Here is a 21,131-nt window from a genome sequence, read left to right as displayed (position 1 = left end):
AAAATGCATCTTTAAACTTTGTAAAACCTAATGTAGTTTGTGTGTTTGGGAACATTACTTTCTATGACAGCTAAATTCAGAGTGCCGTCTAGAGGTCATTAGGAAGAATTGCTTCATTAGGGCTGTCTAAAATTCTAAGAAGCTTGTCACACAGCACTCTTTAACAGAGCAAAACATTATATTTGCTTATTTTCATGCCAAATGCAATGAATTTCTATGGTTTAATATTTTATATTCTTCACAGTAAGTTCCATACACCAAATTAACAAAACTTTACTTCACTCCTTTAATGAACAGGAGCATAACATAATGAAATGGGTTAAGAACAGGCAATCCAAGGCAACGTATTATAAGACAGTAATTGGCTAAAGTTCAGTAAAGGGGGGGCTTAGGAAACAGACTGAAGTCCAAACCTGTATTAGTTCTTTCTGAAGGGTGGGAAATACTGTACTGAAAGTCAATTAGTTTTATACTATCCACATTCAAAATAATGTTAGTAGAATGAAATGAGGAGTTAAGTTTGTCCTCATGAAAGTCATCCCTCTCCCTTCCAATTTCCCATATGAATCCTCTGGGAAATCAGTTAGGAAATGGACCCAGAGTATTTGTATGAAAAGGAGGGAAGGCACTAGGAAGCTTTGAAATATATTTTATGGGATTTCCAGTGAGAATCTGTGTGTTATCCCTATGCCTGCCTGCTGACTTGTTATGCAAATAACCCGTAGAGTGCAACCTGCATTGTCTAAATCTCATTTATGTGAAGCTCTGTATCTGAATCAGAGTCATGCCACCTTTAGGTGAGGACATGATCCTGTTTCATTGAATGGGAGGTTTCAGTAAAGTGATGCCTAGATTATAGGGAAAGTCTGCTGGCAAATTGCCTGATTATTTTCTCTCAGGCAGTCTATGGAAGGCTTCAGAGATTGGAGCAACAGCGGTAGGCTAATGTAGGATGGTTATTGCCATTTTAACTACTGTATTTTCTACATTTCCTTTTATTTGACCTGACCAGAGGCTTAAAGTGCTGGAAACTGCCTGTGTGTGAGTTTCAGCAGGAGGAGAGTGAGCTAGGAGAAGAGTTTCTGTGAGCAATTCACTCCCCTTCCTGGAACTTAAGTCATAACTCTGCCCATACTTTCCAGTCTTCTGTTCTTGCACTGCTTCCGCTGCCCAGATAACTGAGGGGATCGGTCAGTAAGTCAGGGCTGGATTCCCCTAAGTACTCAATGTTTTGGGGGTGTCCTAAGTATCTCTTGATAATGGAGGTTATACTATAAACCTGTTGCACTGAGGCAGGATATAAGAGGAAGCAATAGGGCATGGTGTGTTAGCATTGGCACCTTTTATAGGACCAAAGATAATTCAGATATTTACTTTCTTTTACCTCTCTTTTTCATAGGCCTGAATTCATCACTGAGTATTAATTTATTTAGTGTATGTAATGTACGATACACAAAGAGAAAGTCAGTGCCTGCTGAAAAGCTCATGGTTTAAAATAAAGATACAGAGAAAATGGCATGCACTGGGAAATCCAGTGGAGGGAATAATTAACTGTGTACATTATGCTCAAGCTAGCGAAGTCCCAGGCAGACTGTGAAGAGCTACAAAAGGATCTCTCCAAACTGGGTGACTGGGCAACAAAATGGCAGATGCATTTCAGTGTTGATAAATTCGAAGTAATGCATATTGGAAAACATAATCTCAACTATACATATAAAATGATAGGGTCTAAATTGGCTGTTACAACTCTAGAAAGAGATCTTGGAGTCACTGTGGACAGTTCTCTAAAAACATCCACTCAATGTGCAGCGGCAGTCAAAAAAGCAAACAGAATGTTGGGAATCATTAAGAAAGGGATAGATATTAAGTCCGAAAATATCCTATTGCCTCTATATAAATCCATGGTATGCCCACATCTTGAATACTGTGGAGTGATTACCTGCTCCTGCCCTGTGGGGCTTGAAACAGCCCCGGAAAGGGCTGTGGCTGGGGCAAGAAGCCTGGGCTGATTGGAGGAAAGTAGGCTCAGCTGGGGCCATGCCTCAATCAGGCCCAGCTGGCCCCTATAAAAGGCTGTGAGCCAGAGGCCCAGGCAGTCTCCCTCTGCTTGTAGAGGGAGAAGGGCCTGGCTGCAAGGTGCCAAGAAGGGAACCTAGTTTGGAGCAGGGCCGGGGAAAGGCCTAGGGAGCCGGGAGCTCCGGCCTAGGAAAGCCCCAGACTGCAGGCCTGGTAAGGCTCATTAGGTATTGGGTTGCAGGGGGCAGCCCATGGGTAGGCAGAAACAACAGGTCCGAACCCCCTTTGCCTGTGATGAGTGGCTTACACTGCCGTCCGCCCCAGTGAGCGTGGGTTAGACAGGGACTGGCAGTAGCCTAACACTGAGGTGAAGTGGGGATAGTGGGTGGGAGTTCCCCTGGGAGAGGGAGACGCTGAGGCTGTGAGGGGTACTGCCAGGGGGGCAGCACCCAAGACAAGGGCACCGGGGTACTGAGAGGGACACAGGGCCAGCAGTAAGGCAGATCACTGGCCTGCAGAGGGTGCTCTGGATACTGGGCGAGCGAATTCCCTGAGGATGACCAGCAGGAGGCACTGCAGCGGTGAGTCAAGACGCTTATAGGGGGATATGATAGAGGTCTATAAAATCATGACTGGTGTGGAGAAAATAAATAAGGAAGTGTAATTTACTCCTTCTCATAACACAAGAACTAGGGGTCACCAAATTAAATTAATAGGCAGCAGGTTTAAAACAAATGAAGTATTTTTTTCACACAATTCACAGTCAACCTGTGGAACTCCTTGCCAGAGGATGTTGTGAAGGCCAAGACTATAATAGAGTTAAAATAAAATAGATATGTTCATGAAGGATAGGTCCATCAATGGCTATTAGCCAGGATGGACAAGGATTGTTTTCCAGAAGCTGGGAATGAACGACAGGGGATGAATCACTTGGTGGTTACGTGTTCTGTTCATTCCCTCTGGGGCACCTGGCATTGGCCACTGTCAGAAGCCAGAAAACTAGGCTAGATGGACTTTTGGTCTGACCCAGTATGGCCATTCTTATGTTCTTAAGTTGAAGCCTTGTTGTTTGGCACATTTAAAATTAGACTGGACAAAAACTGCTATTTAACTGTAAGAGCCGCATATGCGATACCTTATCCATCTGGTAACAAATAATTCAGGGTGTAAAGGTTAAATAGTTCTATTCACTTTTAATAACCATTCAGCTTGCCCCTCCACAATGCCAAATACATTGATTTTTTTCCCCTATGTAGTAGCATTAGACAAAACAAGGCAATTCTTCACATTTAAATATTTTAAACAAAATTATTACAAATGGGCTTCTATATTATCCCCTGCTTTGCTCAGAAGTACTGGAACATCTGCTTCAACATTTATTGCAATCTAAATGACACGTAGGGCTCAGTCCAAGTTATGTCTGAATAAGAACTACAGGACAAGGCCATATGTTCACTTGATATTTCATAAATTCACAAATGGTATTCCTAGGAGTGCAACCTGAAGGGGAAAAAATTGATGCTTAATCCACAACTTCAATGAGAAGATTAGATAAAACAATGAGTGCAAATAGTCATTACAGCAAGGGAGAGTTGCTGGTTCTCTATTGAACTGCGGAAATCCTTTGAGCCTAATTAACTTGAAATCAGATTGTCACTTTGAGTACAGAAGGTGAGGGCCCACAAGGATTTTAAAAAATGCTTGTAACTCCAGGCTTGTATTAAACTCCCAAGGTTACTGCTTTTCTCTGACCTTGGCTTGGTAAATGCTGCCACCACTCAAATGCAAAAAAGACCCCTTGGACCCAGGAAGGAGCACTTGGGAATTCTTCCCTGTGGGGTACCCTCAAGCCCTCTCACCCCCCCACCCCACTCTGGGGAAGAGCTGAGAAAGAAAACCAAGGAATTTAGCTGTTGCTACCAGCTAATCAAACAACATGCACAAACCTCTTAGGACACCAAAAATCCTGTTCTTAAAAACGGTAAATTTTATTAAAAACAAAAAGGAAGAAAATACATCTGGAACTTAGGCTTTTGCTAGATTTTAAAAGAGCAATTCCAAAAATTAAGCACCCAAAATAGCTTTCTTGTGGGTTAGCTTAAAGGTTACAAGCAAACAAAAACATCTGGGGTTAGCACAGAGGAGTCCACAAGCCTTAAAAAAATAAGCAGAAATAAACCTTATCACGTCTTCCTAAACATTCCCAATTTACTTACATATTTGGGTTGTTAAAAGTAGTTCTAGATATGATCTGATGGCTTTCATATCTGGTTCAAACTTTACACAGTATTCCTGCTTTTATAGTATTGCTAGTCCGTGTCTCCTCCGGAGAACAACAGACACAGGGAAAGTTTCTTTCCCAATTTTAAAGAGTTCTACCTTCCCATTGGCTCTTTTGGTCAGGTGCCCAGTTCCTTTTCTTTACCTGGGGGACTTTTAACCCTTTACAGGTAAAGCAAGCTGAGAACAGCTACCAAGAGAGATTTTACAGCTTGCTGGCTGGCTCGATGTCAGTCAAAGAAAGCTACCCTCACCCCCCACCCCCGTCATTAATCACACAGATGATCACAGGTCTCATGACTTTGACTGTTGACCTTTGAGGGCTCGCCTTCTGACCCAGGCCATGAGTCAGGGGAAAGCCATGAAGAGAAAGTTACATCAGCTGCAGGGCAACCCATGGTGGTCTATACTAGTATGTTTCTCAGTTCCTGTGTCTTGAAATAATACTCTCCCAGCTGGACAGTAACCCCCCACCCCCACTTCTAGATTAAATTAGTTTAATAATTTTAATCTTCATGTAACTACCCGACCCAGACAAATTGAGAGATATTCTTTATGTGCCTGGAACAAACAACCATTCCTGCATATGTGATGATTCACAATTTCCAGTGCCATATGGCTGGACATAGACACCTGTCTACACATGCACAAAATAGGTTAGTACAACATAAAAATGAAATTTACTATTGTGACGAGGCGGTTCTGGCGGGACCCAACTGAGAGTGCCAATTCAGGACCAATTGCTCAAACAGGGCAGTCTCAGCCCTAGGCTGGGGTTTTTCCACCTCTAAGGCAAACCAAACCAGCCTGACAAAAGGGACTTCGGTCTCACCCCACTGGCTAACCACAAGTCACACAAGCAATTTCCTTAGACACTCCAGTCTCCCAGTATCACCACCAGTCCCACTCGTCCTGGGGATGAATGGTTATGAAAACCAACACCCCAATAAAAGAAAAAGGTTCTCTCGATCCCAAAGGACCAAGCCCCAGACCCAGGTCAATATACACATCAGATCTTACCCACAAATCACGCTGTTGCCAGTCCTTTAGAATCTAAAATCTAAAGGTTTATTCATAAAGGGAAAAAGGTAGAGATGAGAGCTAGAATTCGTTAAATGGAATCAATTACATACAGTAATGGCAAAGTTCTTAGTTCAGGCTTGCAGCAGCGGTGGCATAAACTGCAGGTTCAAATCAAGTCTCTGGAGTACATCCCCCACTGGGATGGGTCATCAGTCCCTTGTGTAGAGCTTCAGCTTGCAGCAAAGTCCCTCCAGAGGTAAGAAGCAGGATTGAAGACCAGATGGAGATGATGCATCAGCCTTATATAGGCTTTTCCAGGTGTAAGAACCTCTTTGTCCTTACTGTGGAAAATTACAGCAAAATGAAGTTTGGAGTCACATGGGCCAGTCCCTGCATACTTCGCTGAGTCACAAGGCGTGTTTGCCTTCTCTCCATGGGTCAATTGTGTAGCTGATGGTCCTTAATGGGCCATCAAGCAGGCTAAGCAGAGCTAACACCAACTTGTCTGGGATATTACCCAGAAGCACATCACCAACTTGAAATACAGACAGTATAGAGCCAATATACATAACTTCAACTAAAAATGATACATGCACACAGACAGCATAATCATAACCAGCAACCCATAACCTGGTCTTAGACACCTTATATGACCCCCTTTACCTAAGATTTGGTGCCACTACAGGACCTTGGTTGCAACCCAAGTTCTATATTGTCCCAATTTATATCAATAACGTCACAACTATCGCACCCTGAAATCGTGCTAATATCGGGGCGGCTCCAGGCCCCAGCACGCCAAGCGCATGCTTGGGGTGGCAAGCCGCGGGGGGCGCTCTGTCGGCGCCATGGGGGCGGCAGGCAGGGTGCCTTCGGCGGCTTGCTTGCGGGAGGTCCGCTGGTCCTGCGGCTTCTGGACCTCCCGCAGGCACAGCTGCGGGAGGTTCGCCGAAGCCACGGGACCAGCGGACCTCCCGGAGGCAAGCCGCCGAACGCAGTCTGCCTGCCGTGCTTGGGGTGGCGAAATGCCGAGCCGCCCCTGGCTAATGTGACCCAGTGTTGTGGCCTACATTGCGCTTGATCCACAGAGGTGGTGAATCAATTACAGCCCCCCAACTGTGGAGCCTGAATGTTTAGCTCAGACTGTAGAGACTTAGGCTTTCAGCTTGAGATGCCCCTATTTCAGTCCCTGATACTGGCCAAGTTGGTGGCTAGTCCACAGAGGCACAATTGCTAGTTAAAAATATACTATTCCAGGAGGAGGGAAACAGTGCACCCAGAGCATGGCCAAGTCTCTTCAATTCTGGACCTACAGGATGCTGGCATAGGGGTGGCTCTGGCGAGGCCTAATTTTACTCCCTGTCCATCAGTGCAGCAGTCCTTTCTATGGCTGGTTCTGGTATTTACATTAGTTATGTAAATCATGGCATTTACATTAATTATGAAAATAATATTCAGTCTGCTTTTCCCTTACTGTGCCAAAATGCCTGCTTTGATGTTGTAATTTCTGAATACTTCCAGATGTTATCAAATGCATTTAATTCTGCTGCATAATGTGTAATAAATTTTGTCATGCGATGCAAATATATCTCATACACTAGGCATATTTGCAGGCAATCTGGAGGAGCTGGAACAAATGTTTTTTGGAGGGATGTGGATAAGAGAGCATGGGTATGTCATAATGCATGTTAGAGTCATTAAAAAGTCCTAATTATGTGTTTAATTAAAAACAGAGCATACAAACTAATGAACTCGTGCATAATGCTGTGCAACAATACCATTTCAAGAATCTTACAAGCATATGTTGCTAATGTGCAGCTTGTAATGTCTACAGTGTTTTTTAAGTTTTATAATAAGAAAAGTTAAGGAAAAGGCAGAATTTCTTTTTTTCTTGTGTAATTTTTTCTTTGTGTATAACTTAACACTGTTAAAGGGATCAGGGTAGCCTAGCCACATTGTGTACTACCCTTATTCCATTTGCCTTTCATAACTGAAGGCACTGTATTTTGTTTATTTAGCATATAATCCTTGCTTTGCATTCATGTTTGTTGAAATGGCTTGCTGCTGCTCATTTTAGGTGAAACTCACCCTGAACAGAAGGCCAGCCCATGCATCACTTAATCCTACTTATAGTCTGAAAATAGGGCTTAAATGGAAGTTAAGAAGCATGGATCTTTATGCTGGCACTGTGCAGGGGGTTAAATTTCATTTTCTGAGTCCAATCCAGGAAAGGGCCAAGTATTTCCCCAAACTGGGCCCTTTGTGATTAAACTCAAGTACACATCAACTCATGTACATCCTAAATTGTCACTGGAATGCCTGCTGCAGTTATTTGTGGCACCTTTGGTGGTGGTAGAGTATCTTCATTCAGTGGCATGATTTAGTGCAGAGTTTTGTTGGGAGGCATGTGATTTGGATTGTTTCACTATGAGATCTGGAGCTCCATAGTGCAACAAGCCATTTTGTATAATTTTGATAGTCAGCTTTTTAACTTAATTGATGAGTGATAAGTTACCATACCATGTTAGTTGCGGTTCCCTACTCAGTTTTCAGCAACCTACCTCACTCCAATGTTTGTTATGCAGTGTGATGTAATCGCTCTGGGCATAGATGCCTAACTAACCCAGTACTGTTTCTCATTCTGGAGCACTGTATAACTTGAGCTTTATCCAAGGTGGCAAGGGATTTATACATGTCTATAACATCATTTCATTGTCCAAAGCATCAGAGAGACTGAACATTTCTAGTTGAAATTACAGTAATTTATATAAAACCTCTTCCAGTTCATACATTTTGTGAATGACGTTCAGTTAGTTAGCTCTAGAATTAGTGGTAGCTCTGGGATCAGAACTCAAGAATGTCTGACTCTTAATCATAGGATCTGACTACTGGACAATAAACCAAATCCAAAACTTTACCCTTTCTTATTGCCCACTCTCTTTTATTTAGTACATAGGGGAAAGAACTAACACTGATGGAAAGAGAAATACACAGTCCCTGTCTGTAAAAGCACACAATAGAATGAATTGTTCTGTTGTCTATCCAAATTTCCACTTGCCTAATTATAGCCTTTATTTTTATGGGGGAGATTGATGGATTTGCTATATGGATGAACTATGTTCTTAAATACATTTGCAAATTGTTTATATAAACTGAAATAAATAAGTAAAGCTAATAGATAAAATATTCTTACTGCCTATGATCTTCCTGATAACTTCTCCATTTGAAGCTATTAACTAGATCTAGAGGAAAAATGAACACCTATTGTGTAAATAAAAAAAAATTCAGACTTTTTAAAAAAATGGTTAATTTAAAAACCAATTTTTTAAAATCAGAAATATTATTGTAAATATTATCAAACTGTTTACTGAAAACTTGGCTGTGGCAAACAATTTTGATAACTTTTTTGTTCATGTTTGATTTAAAATTTCTGGAAAAAATGAGGAAAGGCACATTTTTCGCAAAACCCCAGAAATGACTGATAATTTTTATGCAAAAAAAATTCATTTCAAGGGGGGGAAAAAAAGCCATCTTACAAAAATGTTTCTTGTTAGAAAAATCTTATACCAACTCTAACACAAACCCATTATGGTTCCATTTTGCTGATTCTGAAATTCTGTGATTCTGCTTTACTCTTCTGTGCTTGTGTGCAAGGGTGAAGCCTGTGATAGGTACAGAACTAGCTCTTCCATATATTGTGCCACATAAGGAAATGGTTGACCAGAAAATAGACTCCCTAAATTCTTTCCTGTATGCTTTGGCAATATAACCTTACCATTTCCTTCTAATCAGGTGTGAAAGCATAGAGCTTGATGATGAAATAAGAAATCTGATAGAGAAGAACAGTATTGCACAGTACCATGAGAACTCTGAGTTCATTGCCCAAGAATGTGTGCTCAGACAGATGACTTCGTGTTCCCTGAAGGTAAGCAAATGTTTCTTTTGCAACAGTTTGTCTGCAAGGGAAGAAAATTGAGGGGGTATCTCCTGTTGTATTAACAAGTATACACAAACTTCCTTGATTGCTGAACACATCATATGAGGAACACACTGTAAATTCTCTCACAAAGCCACTTCCTGTGACTTAGGGAAACTGTTTAAGTGAGAAGACACTTCTCTTCAGCAGTTTCCAAAGCCCAGCTAGAGACACTAAGAGTGCATCTACACAGGGATAAAAAAACTGTCAGCTGGCCTGGGTCAGCTGATTCAGGCTCATCGGGCTCAAGCTCCAGATCTGAAAAATTGCTGTGTAGATGTCTGGACTTGGACTGGAGCCCCAGCTCTGGGACTCTGTGAGAGTGGAAGGTCCCAGAACTCGGGCTCCAGTCCAAGCCAGAATGTCTTCACAATTTTTAGCCCTACAGCTTATGCTGTTTGACTGAGGCCAGCTGCAGCAGCTCCCCTTTATCTCTGCATAGAAATAGACATATTGTCCAAAGCAGCATTCTGATTGGCCAGTTGGACCTTTTGGATAGTGATATCTAGAGATGCCCGACTGTGACCTTGAACACCCACGAACATATCTAGACCCATTGTGTTCAACGGTTCAACAGTGAAAGGGGAAGAAGGGAAACAAAAATAAGGCCATTTGTGCAGATGGGAGGGGAAGTTGGTGGAGTGGGAATGAGGGTCTGAAAAAGAAAAAGTGATGGTTTAGGCGTCCCTCTCCCCTGAATGCCAAGCTACTCTCCACCTGGTAGTGAGAGAAGGAGAGGAAATTCTTATTTCCTGCAATGAGGAAAGGAAGGAGAAACAAGTGCACCAGGCTGGGGAGAGATACAGTTAAACTATTCATTCCTGAAGGGAAGTGGAGACCCACTTTGCTTCCTTTATGACATCATAACGAGCAAAAGGATGTGGCTGAAAAGCACAACTCTAAGTATGTTACAAGGAATTACCAGGAAAATTAAACATGTTACTATGATGAATCAATTTATAGGTATTTCACAAGTAAACCATCACCTCCAGAATGACTTGCTGCTACAGCTGCTCAGGAATTTTTTAGTGAAGTGTTTTTTGTCAGAAAATTCCCATTTGTTGAAACTGAAACTTCTTTGAGAGTTCCACACCTGGTCAGACAAAACCAGTTATCCCCAGAGACAGCTGATAGTCTAGAAAAGCAGGAATACCAGAAGATGTTGGGCCTGTCTCTTAGCTCACTGTAGATCCACCTAGTAGCAATCACTGCCTTCCACCCTTGGGTAGAGAGCTATTCTATTTTTACACACCCAATAATAAACAAATTCCTGAAGGGTCTCACTAGGACCTTCCCACCAGTAGTGAAGCCAACACCTCAATGGAACCTCAATCTTGCACTGTCAATACTAATCAGGCCACCCTTTGAACGTCTAACCATGTGCTCAATGTCCCACCTGTCTATGCAGGTCACCATCACATTGGTCAGGAGGTTGAGCAAGCTGAGGGCACTCATGGCCAACCTGCCATATATGCTACGTTTCAAAAAGAAAAGGTATCCCTTTGCTTCCACCCAAAATTCATTCCCAAGGTAATTTTTGAGTTCCACGTAGATCAGTCAATTCACATACTGGTATTCTTTCCAAAACATTGTGCCTCTAGTGCGAAGGAGAGGCTTTGCTCTCTTGACATCAGAGGAGCTTTGGTGTTCTACCCTCAAAGAATGAAACCGATTAGAAAAATGTCTACACTATCTGTTGCTATACCAGAATGAACCTGGGGTTAAGCAATATCTACACAGATCCTCTCCAAGAGGATTCCTGGCTGCTCTCAGTTACCACATATCCCTCCCTGGTCAGGATGAGGGCCCATCCACTGGAACACAGGCAACCTCAGTAAGCATGAGTACCTGTGCGGGATATTTGAAGTACCTGTGCGGGATATTTGTAAGGCGTCAACCTAGAGTTCCATCCACACCTTCATGAAGCATTATGCTTTAATCTAAGCCTCTTCCGCAGACACAGCCTTTGAGCAACATCAATACTTCCTGCATCCTCATACCACCCTCTTCTTTGACTACTGCTTACCAGTCACCCCCATGTGGCATACACATGGGGACCAGCACTTGAAGAGGAAATGGAGTTTACTTACCTGTAATGGGACAGGTCCTGAGATGTGTGATCCCTATCTGCATTCCTCTCCCTGCCCTCCTTCCCCTCTGCCATGGATCATGACACTATTTGTGGTAGAAAACAGTCTGCACCTCCCCATATACCCTGGTGCTGAGCACGACAGGCTTTATGGCACAGGCATGGAGCAATAGACACTACTTGAAAGATTTTTCCATTCTCCCGCACGTGGTGTGCCTGTGTACCCATGTGTGTACACATAGCGACCACACATCTCAAAGTAAGCTTTTTTTGGTGTGTGTGTGGAAATGCATCTGTTTTGACCAAAGCTTCGCTGGGAAAAAATTTCAGATCTGGGATGGAATTTCCAGGCAGAAGAAGAGACCCCAGAATAGCCCATCAGTATCCCAGTGATTATGACACTTGGGAATGTGGGAGAGCCAGGATTAAATCTCTTCTCTGACTCAGGCAGAGCAAGCACTTGAACCTGGGTCTCCTACTTTGTACCATGTGAGTACCCTAATAGTATTATTCTCTCTCCCTTTCCTGTTGGAGCTATTCCACTTTGTATAAAGTGGAATAGCTGGGGCAGAGAGAGAGACTGATGCCATAGCCCTGTGGTTAGGTGTGAGTCCAGACCAGGTAGAGTAGGGACTTGAACCTGAGTCTCCCATATCTCAGGTGAGTGCCCTAATCACAGGGGTATTGGCTACTTTAAGGTGGATCTCTCGCTCTCTTTGTAAAAATATTCAAATAGTCTCATTTTCATTCTGATGCAGACTGAACACAAATGTCAAAACTTTGGATATTCTTCAAGGAATTCTTGTTTTTTACCTAACCCTACTTGCTGCCTACACTAAGATTAAGGGGAAATGTCACAATTAGAACAATGGGATCAGAATCCTCACAAAAGGGAAAAAAACTAGATGGATTTCACATGACCATTGAAATCCACAAAAATCTCTCCCCCGTCCTCCCAAAAGTGGTGAAACAAAAGCAGCACCAGGACCACAAAAGCAAGCAAAAGCAATGCAAAAGCATTAAACTTCTCACTTAATATACATCAGCAAACAAAAGTGGGTGATTGTTTCAGTCAGCCACTAGATGTGATCTTTTTTTCAACAGAAAGTTGGGAGTGTAGACAGGGGAAGAGAACAGAGCGAGGGTTCGCTCCCCTTCCTTTGTTCTATAGTTCAGTGTTTCACTTTAACTATGCAAATCTGTAGTATTTTCCCTCTTTGTATGCATTTGCACATATTCCATTACTTGCCCTTTGGATGTGTGTGAGGGTTTTTCATACAGTTGAGAGGGCGGTACAGTGTTTCAAGTGTACAAAAGTGTGCGGTTTTCAGGGGTGGCTCTGTTTTGCACAGCAGTCAGGCCGACTTGGTGGAATGCCTGTGGGCAGTCCACTGCTTACACGGATTTGGCAGCGTTTCTGCTGGTCCCACGCTTTCAGCGTACCCACCGCCGAATTGCCACTGAAGCCGCAGAACCGCAGGCATGCCGCCAAAGGTGGCCTGACTGCCTCCCTCACAGCGACCAGCAGGCCTCCCCTTGCAGCTTGCCGCCCCAGGCACACGCTTGCTGGAGCCGCCCCTGGTGGTTTTAAGTTTTTGTTTTTTTTTAAAGGAGTGGCTCTTTTACTTGGTCAACTATTTACTTGGATTTACAGTAAGTGCCAGCTGTGATAAAGTCCAACAATTTTCAGTGCAGGTGGCTTAAAATGAGTGTCGGGTTGTATCAGTTGAATATGCAGGATATGATTTCTTGCTATGCTAAAGAATACTCTTCAGATGTAAATGATTTACAATAGTAAAGAATACAGTTACGATGTCAGTTTGTGTAGCTTAGTTTATACTTCTTCCTCTATCCCTATCTTATGCTTCATCTGTGGCTTTGTACATCCTCTCAGAAAAGTCAGGCACAGATAGTAAATCATGTGAATGTTTGTCAGATTTTTACAATGTTTGAGGTAGCAGTATTGCCAACCCCAACTGTTCAAAAATCCTGTTAAATACCAAAAATCATGAGATTGGCTTTAAAATCATGAGGTTATGTAAAAATAATAGATTTGGTATTCTTTTTATTTACCTTCTGCTTTTTGAGCTTTTAGAGTGCACTGGGGTCACATTTTGAAGCTTTCTCCTCAGCCACAAGGGCTAGTAACTTAAAGAAAAGGTAAGAACGAAGGCTGAAATCACCAAATATCCATTTGACTCCAGGGGCTTTAAGAAAAACAGTCATAATCATGAAACCAATGACAAAATCATGAGTTGGCCACACCCACAATCACCAACAGTAACTGACATATTCTAACCCTAAGGATCTAGTAAGACTGGAATTGTATGTAAACAAATTCCCTTTGCTTCTTTCCCTTTTTTTCTTTATGTAAGCTAAGTTCTTCATAAATTAAACATGTAAGGGCCGAGAGAGGCCAGTTGAGGGAGGGAACCTGGATATGCAGAGTGAACAGACTGGACTCCAAGCGTCAACTTCATGCACTGATCACTGCACATATTATAGTTTTTAAATTATGGAATGTCATCATGCTGTGTTACCCACGGTCCTGGTCCATCTTGGTACTAAACCATAGTGGCCCTTCGTGGAAAGTCTCATTTTTAATCTTCACCATGTTGTGTGAGAAGAACATAGTGCCTGATTGGCTTCAAAGAGAGCTTGAAGGTGCAAGAAATGCATGAAATGGATGCAAGGGACTTACCCAATTTGGTAAGAACTTATTTCCATCTGACCATGTGATCAGTCCATAGATGGGCAAATGGAAAGGGTTGAGTCATTGTATTTGAATTGCACAAGTGAACTAAATACACTTTTCATCTATACCTACAAAGGGCCAAACTCTGAAGTGTCAGGTGGTGTGAATTAGACCTCTTACCCTAGCTCAGACTCCTTTCCAGTTACTGAAATGGAAACTTTTCCCTTTGACTAGAGCTGGCCAAATAATTTTCACTGACCAAAAATGGGAAACATATTATAAAAGTGGTTTCAAATTTAATCAAGCTTTTCAACCATCTCAACTCAGACCTACTTTTTGAAGAATGAAGTGTCAGAAGTCTAATTAGTGTAAGTTTCATATACTGAGGTACTCTAGCTCAGACTTCCTTCCCCATTGTTTCAGTGTGTATAAAAAGTCTAAATGAGTCTAACATGCACTCCCCTACACACCACCTTTCAGTCTGGCACAATCTCAGTAAATTATCATGATCTTCAATATGTCCCTGGAGAGGTATCCCCTATTTTATGGAGGAGGAAACTGAGGCACAAGTCACTTGTTCGAAGTGATGCAGGAAGTCAAAACAGTAAATAGAACCCAGATCTCCTAAATCCCAGTCCCCTGCTAGAACCACTAGCACAGCCTCTTTTCCCCAAAATTACATAAATTATTAAACATTCCTATTATAACAAACTAGGCCAAATATTATTTGTCAAAATGATATATTTTCCACATTAAATATTTTTTATATACAGAGTATTTTAAGTATATCATATCCATGGCATTCATATGAAATGATTCATTTATATTTTACATACATGTAGAGGGCAACTTTTCCATATAAGGAAGAATAGGACCAAATAGGAAGGGACAAATAAAAATATTATTAACATGCTAGCAAAAAGAAAGGAAAACATTTGGTTCATGGACTATCAATAGTTAGACATATAGATCAAAAATTACAATAACTGTTCTGTGCATGAAAATATCTTCCTGAACAAACGGATCATAGCAGTTCTGACACTGGATATAATTACAAGAAGATTATGATTCATCAGTGGGTACATATATAGATATATATACACACACACACTAAGTTTCATGGTATCCTTGATTTTCCTCATTCCTACATTTTTCTTCTTAGTGTTTCTTTCTAGTGCCTCCTTGCTCTCTTTTATTCCAGTTTAACTGTAGATTCATGAAATAGGTATTTAGGTCCTGAGGGCCACAGTTTGTAAACACTTAGGCACATGAGCAACTTTGCTCACAATTAGTCCTGCTGAAGTCAACAAAGAACAATAGAAGGAAAGCTTGAAGCAGAATCATTTTATTCAGTGCCTAAGCTGCTAAGGTTCAAGTACTGAGGAACATACTTTCATCTGAACACATGTACATACAAGAATATTGCGAGTTTCTAGATGAACATTAATACATATGTCAAAAAGGTGTGTTGACATACTCATTTTTTTCAGGAAAATCCCCTTCTTACACATTTTTCTGTCTGGGTGAAACTTGTATGCACAAAGATCAAATGTAGACAGGAATTAACACACTCTCTTTCCTGTTTAAAGACTGGCTGTATTCCCAGTTTGAATTACCTTGCTGTTCAGTATTTCACTGCACCAGACTGGGAACAGGGAATAGCTGCCACTCTGTACCCCAAATGTCTATTGCCATCACCACTCTTTTCATTATTTTTAAATAATCTTTTAAATGAAGATTATAACAAACCCTATTGGTACGATAACAGTTGGAGAAAAACATTCATATTATAAAATCCAATTCCAAGTGTTTGGGTGGGGAAAGTCTTCAGAGAGTCTTAGGGATGGTCCGAGAGAGACAGAGATGTGTGCGCACACATGCTACACACACATCAGCAAACTCTTAGCCTAAATAATCTTACAGTGAATATGGCTTATACAGTTCTGCCACTGAATAGTATAAGTCTATAAAGGCTTAACTGCAAACACCGGCTAAGTTAAGACTCATAGAAAAAAGTGATTCTATATTTTTCCTGTTATCTGCATCATCAAAAAGAGATTGTTATCCAGCTGAGCATTTAAAAAGTCTTTAGTTTCACTAGAATTAAGGAAGATATAATGGCCAAGACTTCCAAAAGTGGCTAGTGATTTAGTACCTTAATTTGAGTACCCAATTTACTACACATAAAGGGGCCTGTCTTTCAAAGGAAGGGTGCTTAGCATTTTCTAAAAATCAAACCATGTAAGGTGTCTCGAGTTGGGCACCAAAAAAACAAGACATCCAAAAACACTATAAATGGCTGAAGTTACTGTAATTTTAATATGGAAGCTTATGAAAGAAAAGAATGATTTTATACCATCTAGACACACATGAGGGTATATAGGGAACAAAGAAGATGAAAAGTGAGGAAGGGAAGGAAATGAATGTCATACTAGAGTAGATCTTGGTAATGAGTAAGTCTAAGATTTCAGCACAGGATTTGTGACTTTAAGCGACCTTTGTGACATTTTCGGCTTCAGCGCACGGGGCAGCAGAGCTGGAGCTGTCAGCTGGTGGAGGCCCTGGAGCTCTGAGCCATGGCACGGGGAGCCCTGCAGCTCTCAGCTACTGTGGGCAGCAGGTGCTGGACCCGCCCTCCCTTCCTGCGGCAGAGCTCAGGCTCTCATCCCCCTGTCAACCCCATTTTGTCACTTTTTTTTTTTTTAGTAAATGTCCCAGACAGATCATGGGCAATAAACAAAAATTCACAGAAGCCCGTCACCTGCAGGACGTTTACTAAAAATAACAATGACAAAACTTTAGTAATGAGATCATAAATAGTAACTGTGAATCTTAGAAATTAGAAATGAAAAAGACCTACAATATTAAGTAAACTAAGCTATCTCCCTTCTGGTGCAGGATTATTCACTATATTATCCTTTTTAATACACCTTTTTCATGCTTTTGGACAGTCTTTTTAAAAGATAACAGTGCAGCTGAATATTAAAAATGTTATCGCAGGAGAGAAGCGACAAAATGGTCTGTGTCAAACAAAGACCGTAGTGTGTGTGTGTGTGTAATATATAAAAATAAAACAATGATGACCCAGCGGGGAACTCCTTTAGCAAATTTCCTGAAAAGAAATATCTAAAGCTCATCATTGCTCCAAAAAGACAGTAAACACTCTTGGTGATTATGTTGTGACTCAAACTGAGAAGGAAGTCTTCCCTTAAATTAGAAAGCTCTACTTAAGTCAGGACTGATTCCACATGGAGTTTTTCTGGTCAGTTTCCCATTGTTACCATGATTGTGTTAAAATGAACAGAGAAATGAAATACATTTCTCTCATGCCTAAATATAATTTATCATTGACACATATCAGTGTTTATTTTGAAGATATTGATTTTTTTACATTTTCACATGTGAAATTATGGGTTTTAAGAATTTTTTAAAAATAGTTATCAATTTAAAATGTTGACAGTTAAGGGAAATTATGGGGAAGCACACAATGGGGTGAGGGTCAGACAACAATTTTGACAGATGTTGAGATTCAAAAAGTTAAAGCTTTATAACCATTAAAATATAACTTGCCAACTTCTTGTGCCAAAATATACCAATAAATATCCTTAAATCAAGCTCTAATAAGTTGCCAAGTAGTATTTTTCTTACTTAGCCTACCTGTAAATTTTGATGATTATTAATGAAAATATTTTTTTCATCAGTTTGTGTGTACAATGAAATCACTTACCTACATTTACCAATCAAATCAAATCCTTTCAACCTAATCACAGTCAATGTTGGTGTAGTGCCACAATTGCATGTCAGAATCCAATAGTAGGAATTTGCAGCCTAAATAGCAAAAAGGGGTCCTTTTGCTGTTCTCATCGGAGGAAAGAGGGCACACGCATGGCAAGGGCAGGTCTGAAAATATGCTGGAAATAGAAGGAAGGGGTGCACTAGAAATGAAATAATAAAAAGTAGGGCTGAGATGAATGAAGAAAAGGAATGTTTGGGGGTATGTCCTACAAACTGATAGGAGCACTGGAGCCATTTGGAAGACAGTATGTCATTATTTAAATAGATATTTCAGGAGAATATAAAACACATGAATTCACTGTAGACTTTGATATGGCTGTGTGTGTTTGTGTGAATCGCAGAAGTTAGTGGTGAAGTCCAGTAAGGTCATCAAGTCTGCATCCTCCCAGTGCAAGATTGTTTCCTGATGTGTATTTTTCTGGTGATTTATACAAGTGCATTCACTAATGCAGAGCCTGCCATTGCACATATTTGTCCATTTAAAGCAAAAGAGAGAAATAAAATCAAGATGTCAAATCACATGCAAGTTAGACAGCAATTTACAGCTCTTGCTGTGCTCAGCATTACTTTTGCTACCTTAGCAAAAAATGTTTAGAGACAAATTTATCAGCATCCAGATAGACAGGGAAGAGATGGGGTGTCTGTGTTTCTTGTGCTGGGTTTTGGTTTTTTGTCTGAAGAGCAAAGCGATACGCTTCACTCCCCCTTTTAGTAAAGGAGGCAAAATACAAGTGTAATGATGGAGAATTCCTTGAAGAATGGACTCAGGATTGCTCATTGTGTCCCAATGTGCTGAGGCTGCATTAGCATTATCCACCGAAGGTCCAGGGCTACGAGAGCCAGAGAGGGACTAGTGCCCCAAGTGGTTACTACACTGTCGTCTCTTGGTAAAACCCCTGGAGTGGAGAGTGAAATTTAAAGTCAAGAAAGTGAAAGGAAATGCTTGGTGTGGTCTGTCCTGTGTGTTATGACACTGACTACATTATGAGTCTTGGTACAGAGATCCCTCTTTGAATGTTCTTCTTTGATAGCCAAGCTGGCTGAATACTAGAACAAAACAGAAGAATCATCATTTAACAAATAATGGCAATATTAGTCAAATATTGTATCTGATTATTACTATGAAATTTACAGAAATTGATATTGGAAAACAATGCACAGAAACATTATTCTAGATCCTTTCTTCAGGTTTTATTTAATTATGAATTTAAGTTGCCATATTTTAACAAGATCACAGTTTTAGCCCTTCAGCTGCTAAAATAGCCGTATGTGTATATGGGAATAACCCTCAGAATAACAATACTAATTCTGAGGGCTCTGAACTGAGGAACCAGGTACTAAGTAAACACAGCTCCTATCTCATTCTCCACTCTGAGCCTCACCTTCCTCCAGATTCCTTCCCCTCTCTTTAATAATAAGAACATAAGAAAGGCCGTACCGGGTCAGACCAAAGGTCCATCTAGCCCAGTATCTGTCTACCGACAGTGGCCAATGCCAGGTGCCCCAGAGGGAGTGAACCTAACAGGCAATGATCAAGTGATCTCTCTCCTGCCATCCATCTCCATCCTCTGACGAACAGAGGCTAGGGACACCATTCCTTACCCATGCTGGCTAATAGCCATTTATGGACTTAGCCACCATGAATTTATCCAGACCCCTTTTAAACATCGTTATAGTCCTAGCCTTCACAACCTACTCAGGTAAGGAGTTCCACAAGTTGACTGTGAGCTGCGTGAAGAAGAACTTCCTTTTATTTGTTTTAAACCTGCTGCCTATTAATTTCATTTGGTGACCCTTAGTTCTTGTATTATGGGAATAAGTAAATAACTTTTCCTTATCCACTTTCTCAACATCACTCATGATTTTATATACCTCTATCATGTCCCCACTTAGTCTTCTCTTTTCCAAGCTGAAGAGTCCTAGCCTCTTTAATCTTTCCTCGTATGGGACCCTCTCTAAACACCTAATCATTTTAGTTGCCCTTTTCTGAACCTTTTCTAGTGCTAGAATATCTTTTTTGAGGTGAGGAGACCACATCTGTACACAGTATTCGACATAGTAATAAGACCCTTCTATGACATTCTGGGGTTTAATCCAGATGCCTCACAATGTTTTGCTGCTGTAGCTCCTACCTCTGTTGTTCATAAACAGCCTGCAAGCAGGCAGGCCACACACACATGCTTCGTGTCTGTGTGTAGCCACAGCTCTGGGCCAGCACTTCTCACTCCAGCAGCCTGTCAGCAAACTCCAGCCACACTCTGACTTCCAGAAGCCTTGGTTACCACTTGCAAGGTGACCCAAATATGGTTCCAATCTCAATTTCCCCACCCTTCCTCCCCAAAATGTGTGTTCTGCACTGTCCAGCCCTCTCCTGGGCATATTAGGTCCATTCAGACATATTAAGTCCATTGTGCCTTTAAGGGTACCAATATACAACAGTTTGACACCCTAAATAGAATTACCCACACAGTTGACAACACTGGATTAGTTTTGAATACAGAATAAAATAAGTTTAACTACAAAGAGGATTTAAGTGAGTACAAGTATAAGGCATTAAAGTCAGAAATGGTTACAAGAGAAATAAAGATAAAATGCTTCCTAGGACTAAAACTTAACAAGCTAGGCTTGGTTCAAGATAAAATTCTTGGTTGCTCCCAGCAACAGGTCTGGGCAAATTTCAGGTCAGAATCTCTCCCAAAGTCAAATGGGCTTGTCTCTTCTGTCTTCATAGGTGAAAGAGCAAGAAATGGATAGGGAGACATAACTTGGGGTCTCTTTGCTCTTCACTTTTATAGTTCAATCACCGTTTGAAATTCATTTTCCTGCAGTTTGCTCCTAAAGTAAATTCCTGCTGTGAGGTTGGAGTCAAGGAGTCTGGTAGTGAAAGAGGTTCCAGACTGACCAGTGAGTTATTAGTTTTTAAATGATACTTCACAAGGCATATTTGGCATATTTTCACAAGGCATAAATGATACCTCACAAGGCACATTTTGTACAAAGATTGTTACAATGGTGTATAGAGTGGGAATGCAGAGATTCATTTGGTCACACTTGCCTACCTCTGTGATCTGCCAAAAGTGGCTAGACCTCCCATCCCTACCCCATGAGGCCTGCTTTATTTTAGGTCAGGGATTAATATTACCTCAAAGAACTGCCATGCTTGCCATTACCTGATGATGGAAGTTCATACAGCTCATATCTATTTATTTATTCCTTCCCCCCACAAAAACTCTCCCCTCCTCCCTGCCCCACTCACTGCA

General features: G+C 41.2%; 1 protein-coding gene across 7 annotated transcripts in view; it reads left to right on the top strand.

Moving 5' to 3' along the window:
* Positions 1-21,131, top strand: part of TNIP3 (TNFAIP3 interacting protein 3) — a 118,749-nt gene that overhangs the window by 58,027 nt on the left and 39,591 nt on the right. For all 7 annotated transcript variants that reach the window (XM_045017362.1, XM_045017366.1, XM_045017368.1 and 4 more), the window contains one exon: positions 9,109-9,241. In XM_045017362.1, the coding sequence (XP_044873297.1) occupies positions 9,109-9,241 (133 nt within the window). The remainder of the gene's footprint in view (positions 1-9,108; positions 9,242-21,131) is intronic.

The sequence above is a fragment of the Mauremys mutica genome, chromosome 5, assembly GCF_020497125.1.
Source record: "Mauremys mutica isolate MM-2020 ecotype Southern chromosome 5, ASM2049712v1, whole genome shotgun sequence".
Classification (NCBI taxonomy): Eukaryota; Metazoa; Chordata; order Testudines; family Geoemydidae; genus Mauremys; species Mauremys mutica.
Note: the sequence above shows the minus strand (reverse complement) of the source record. Positions and strands in the feature narration are given on the sequence as shown.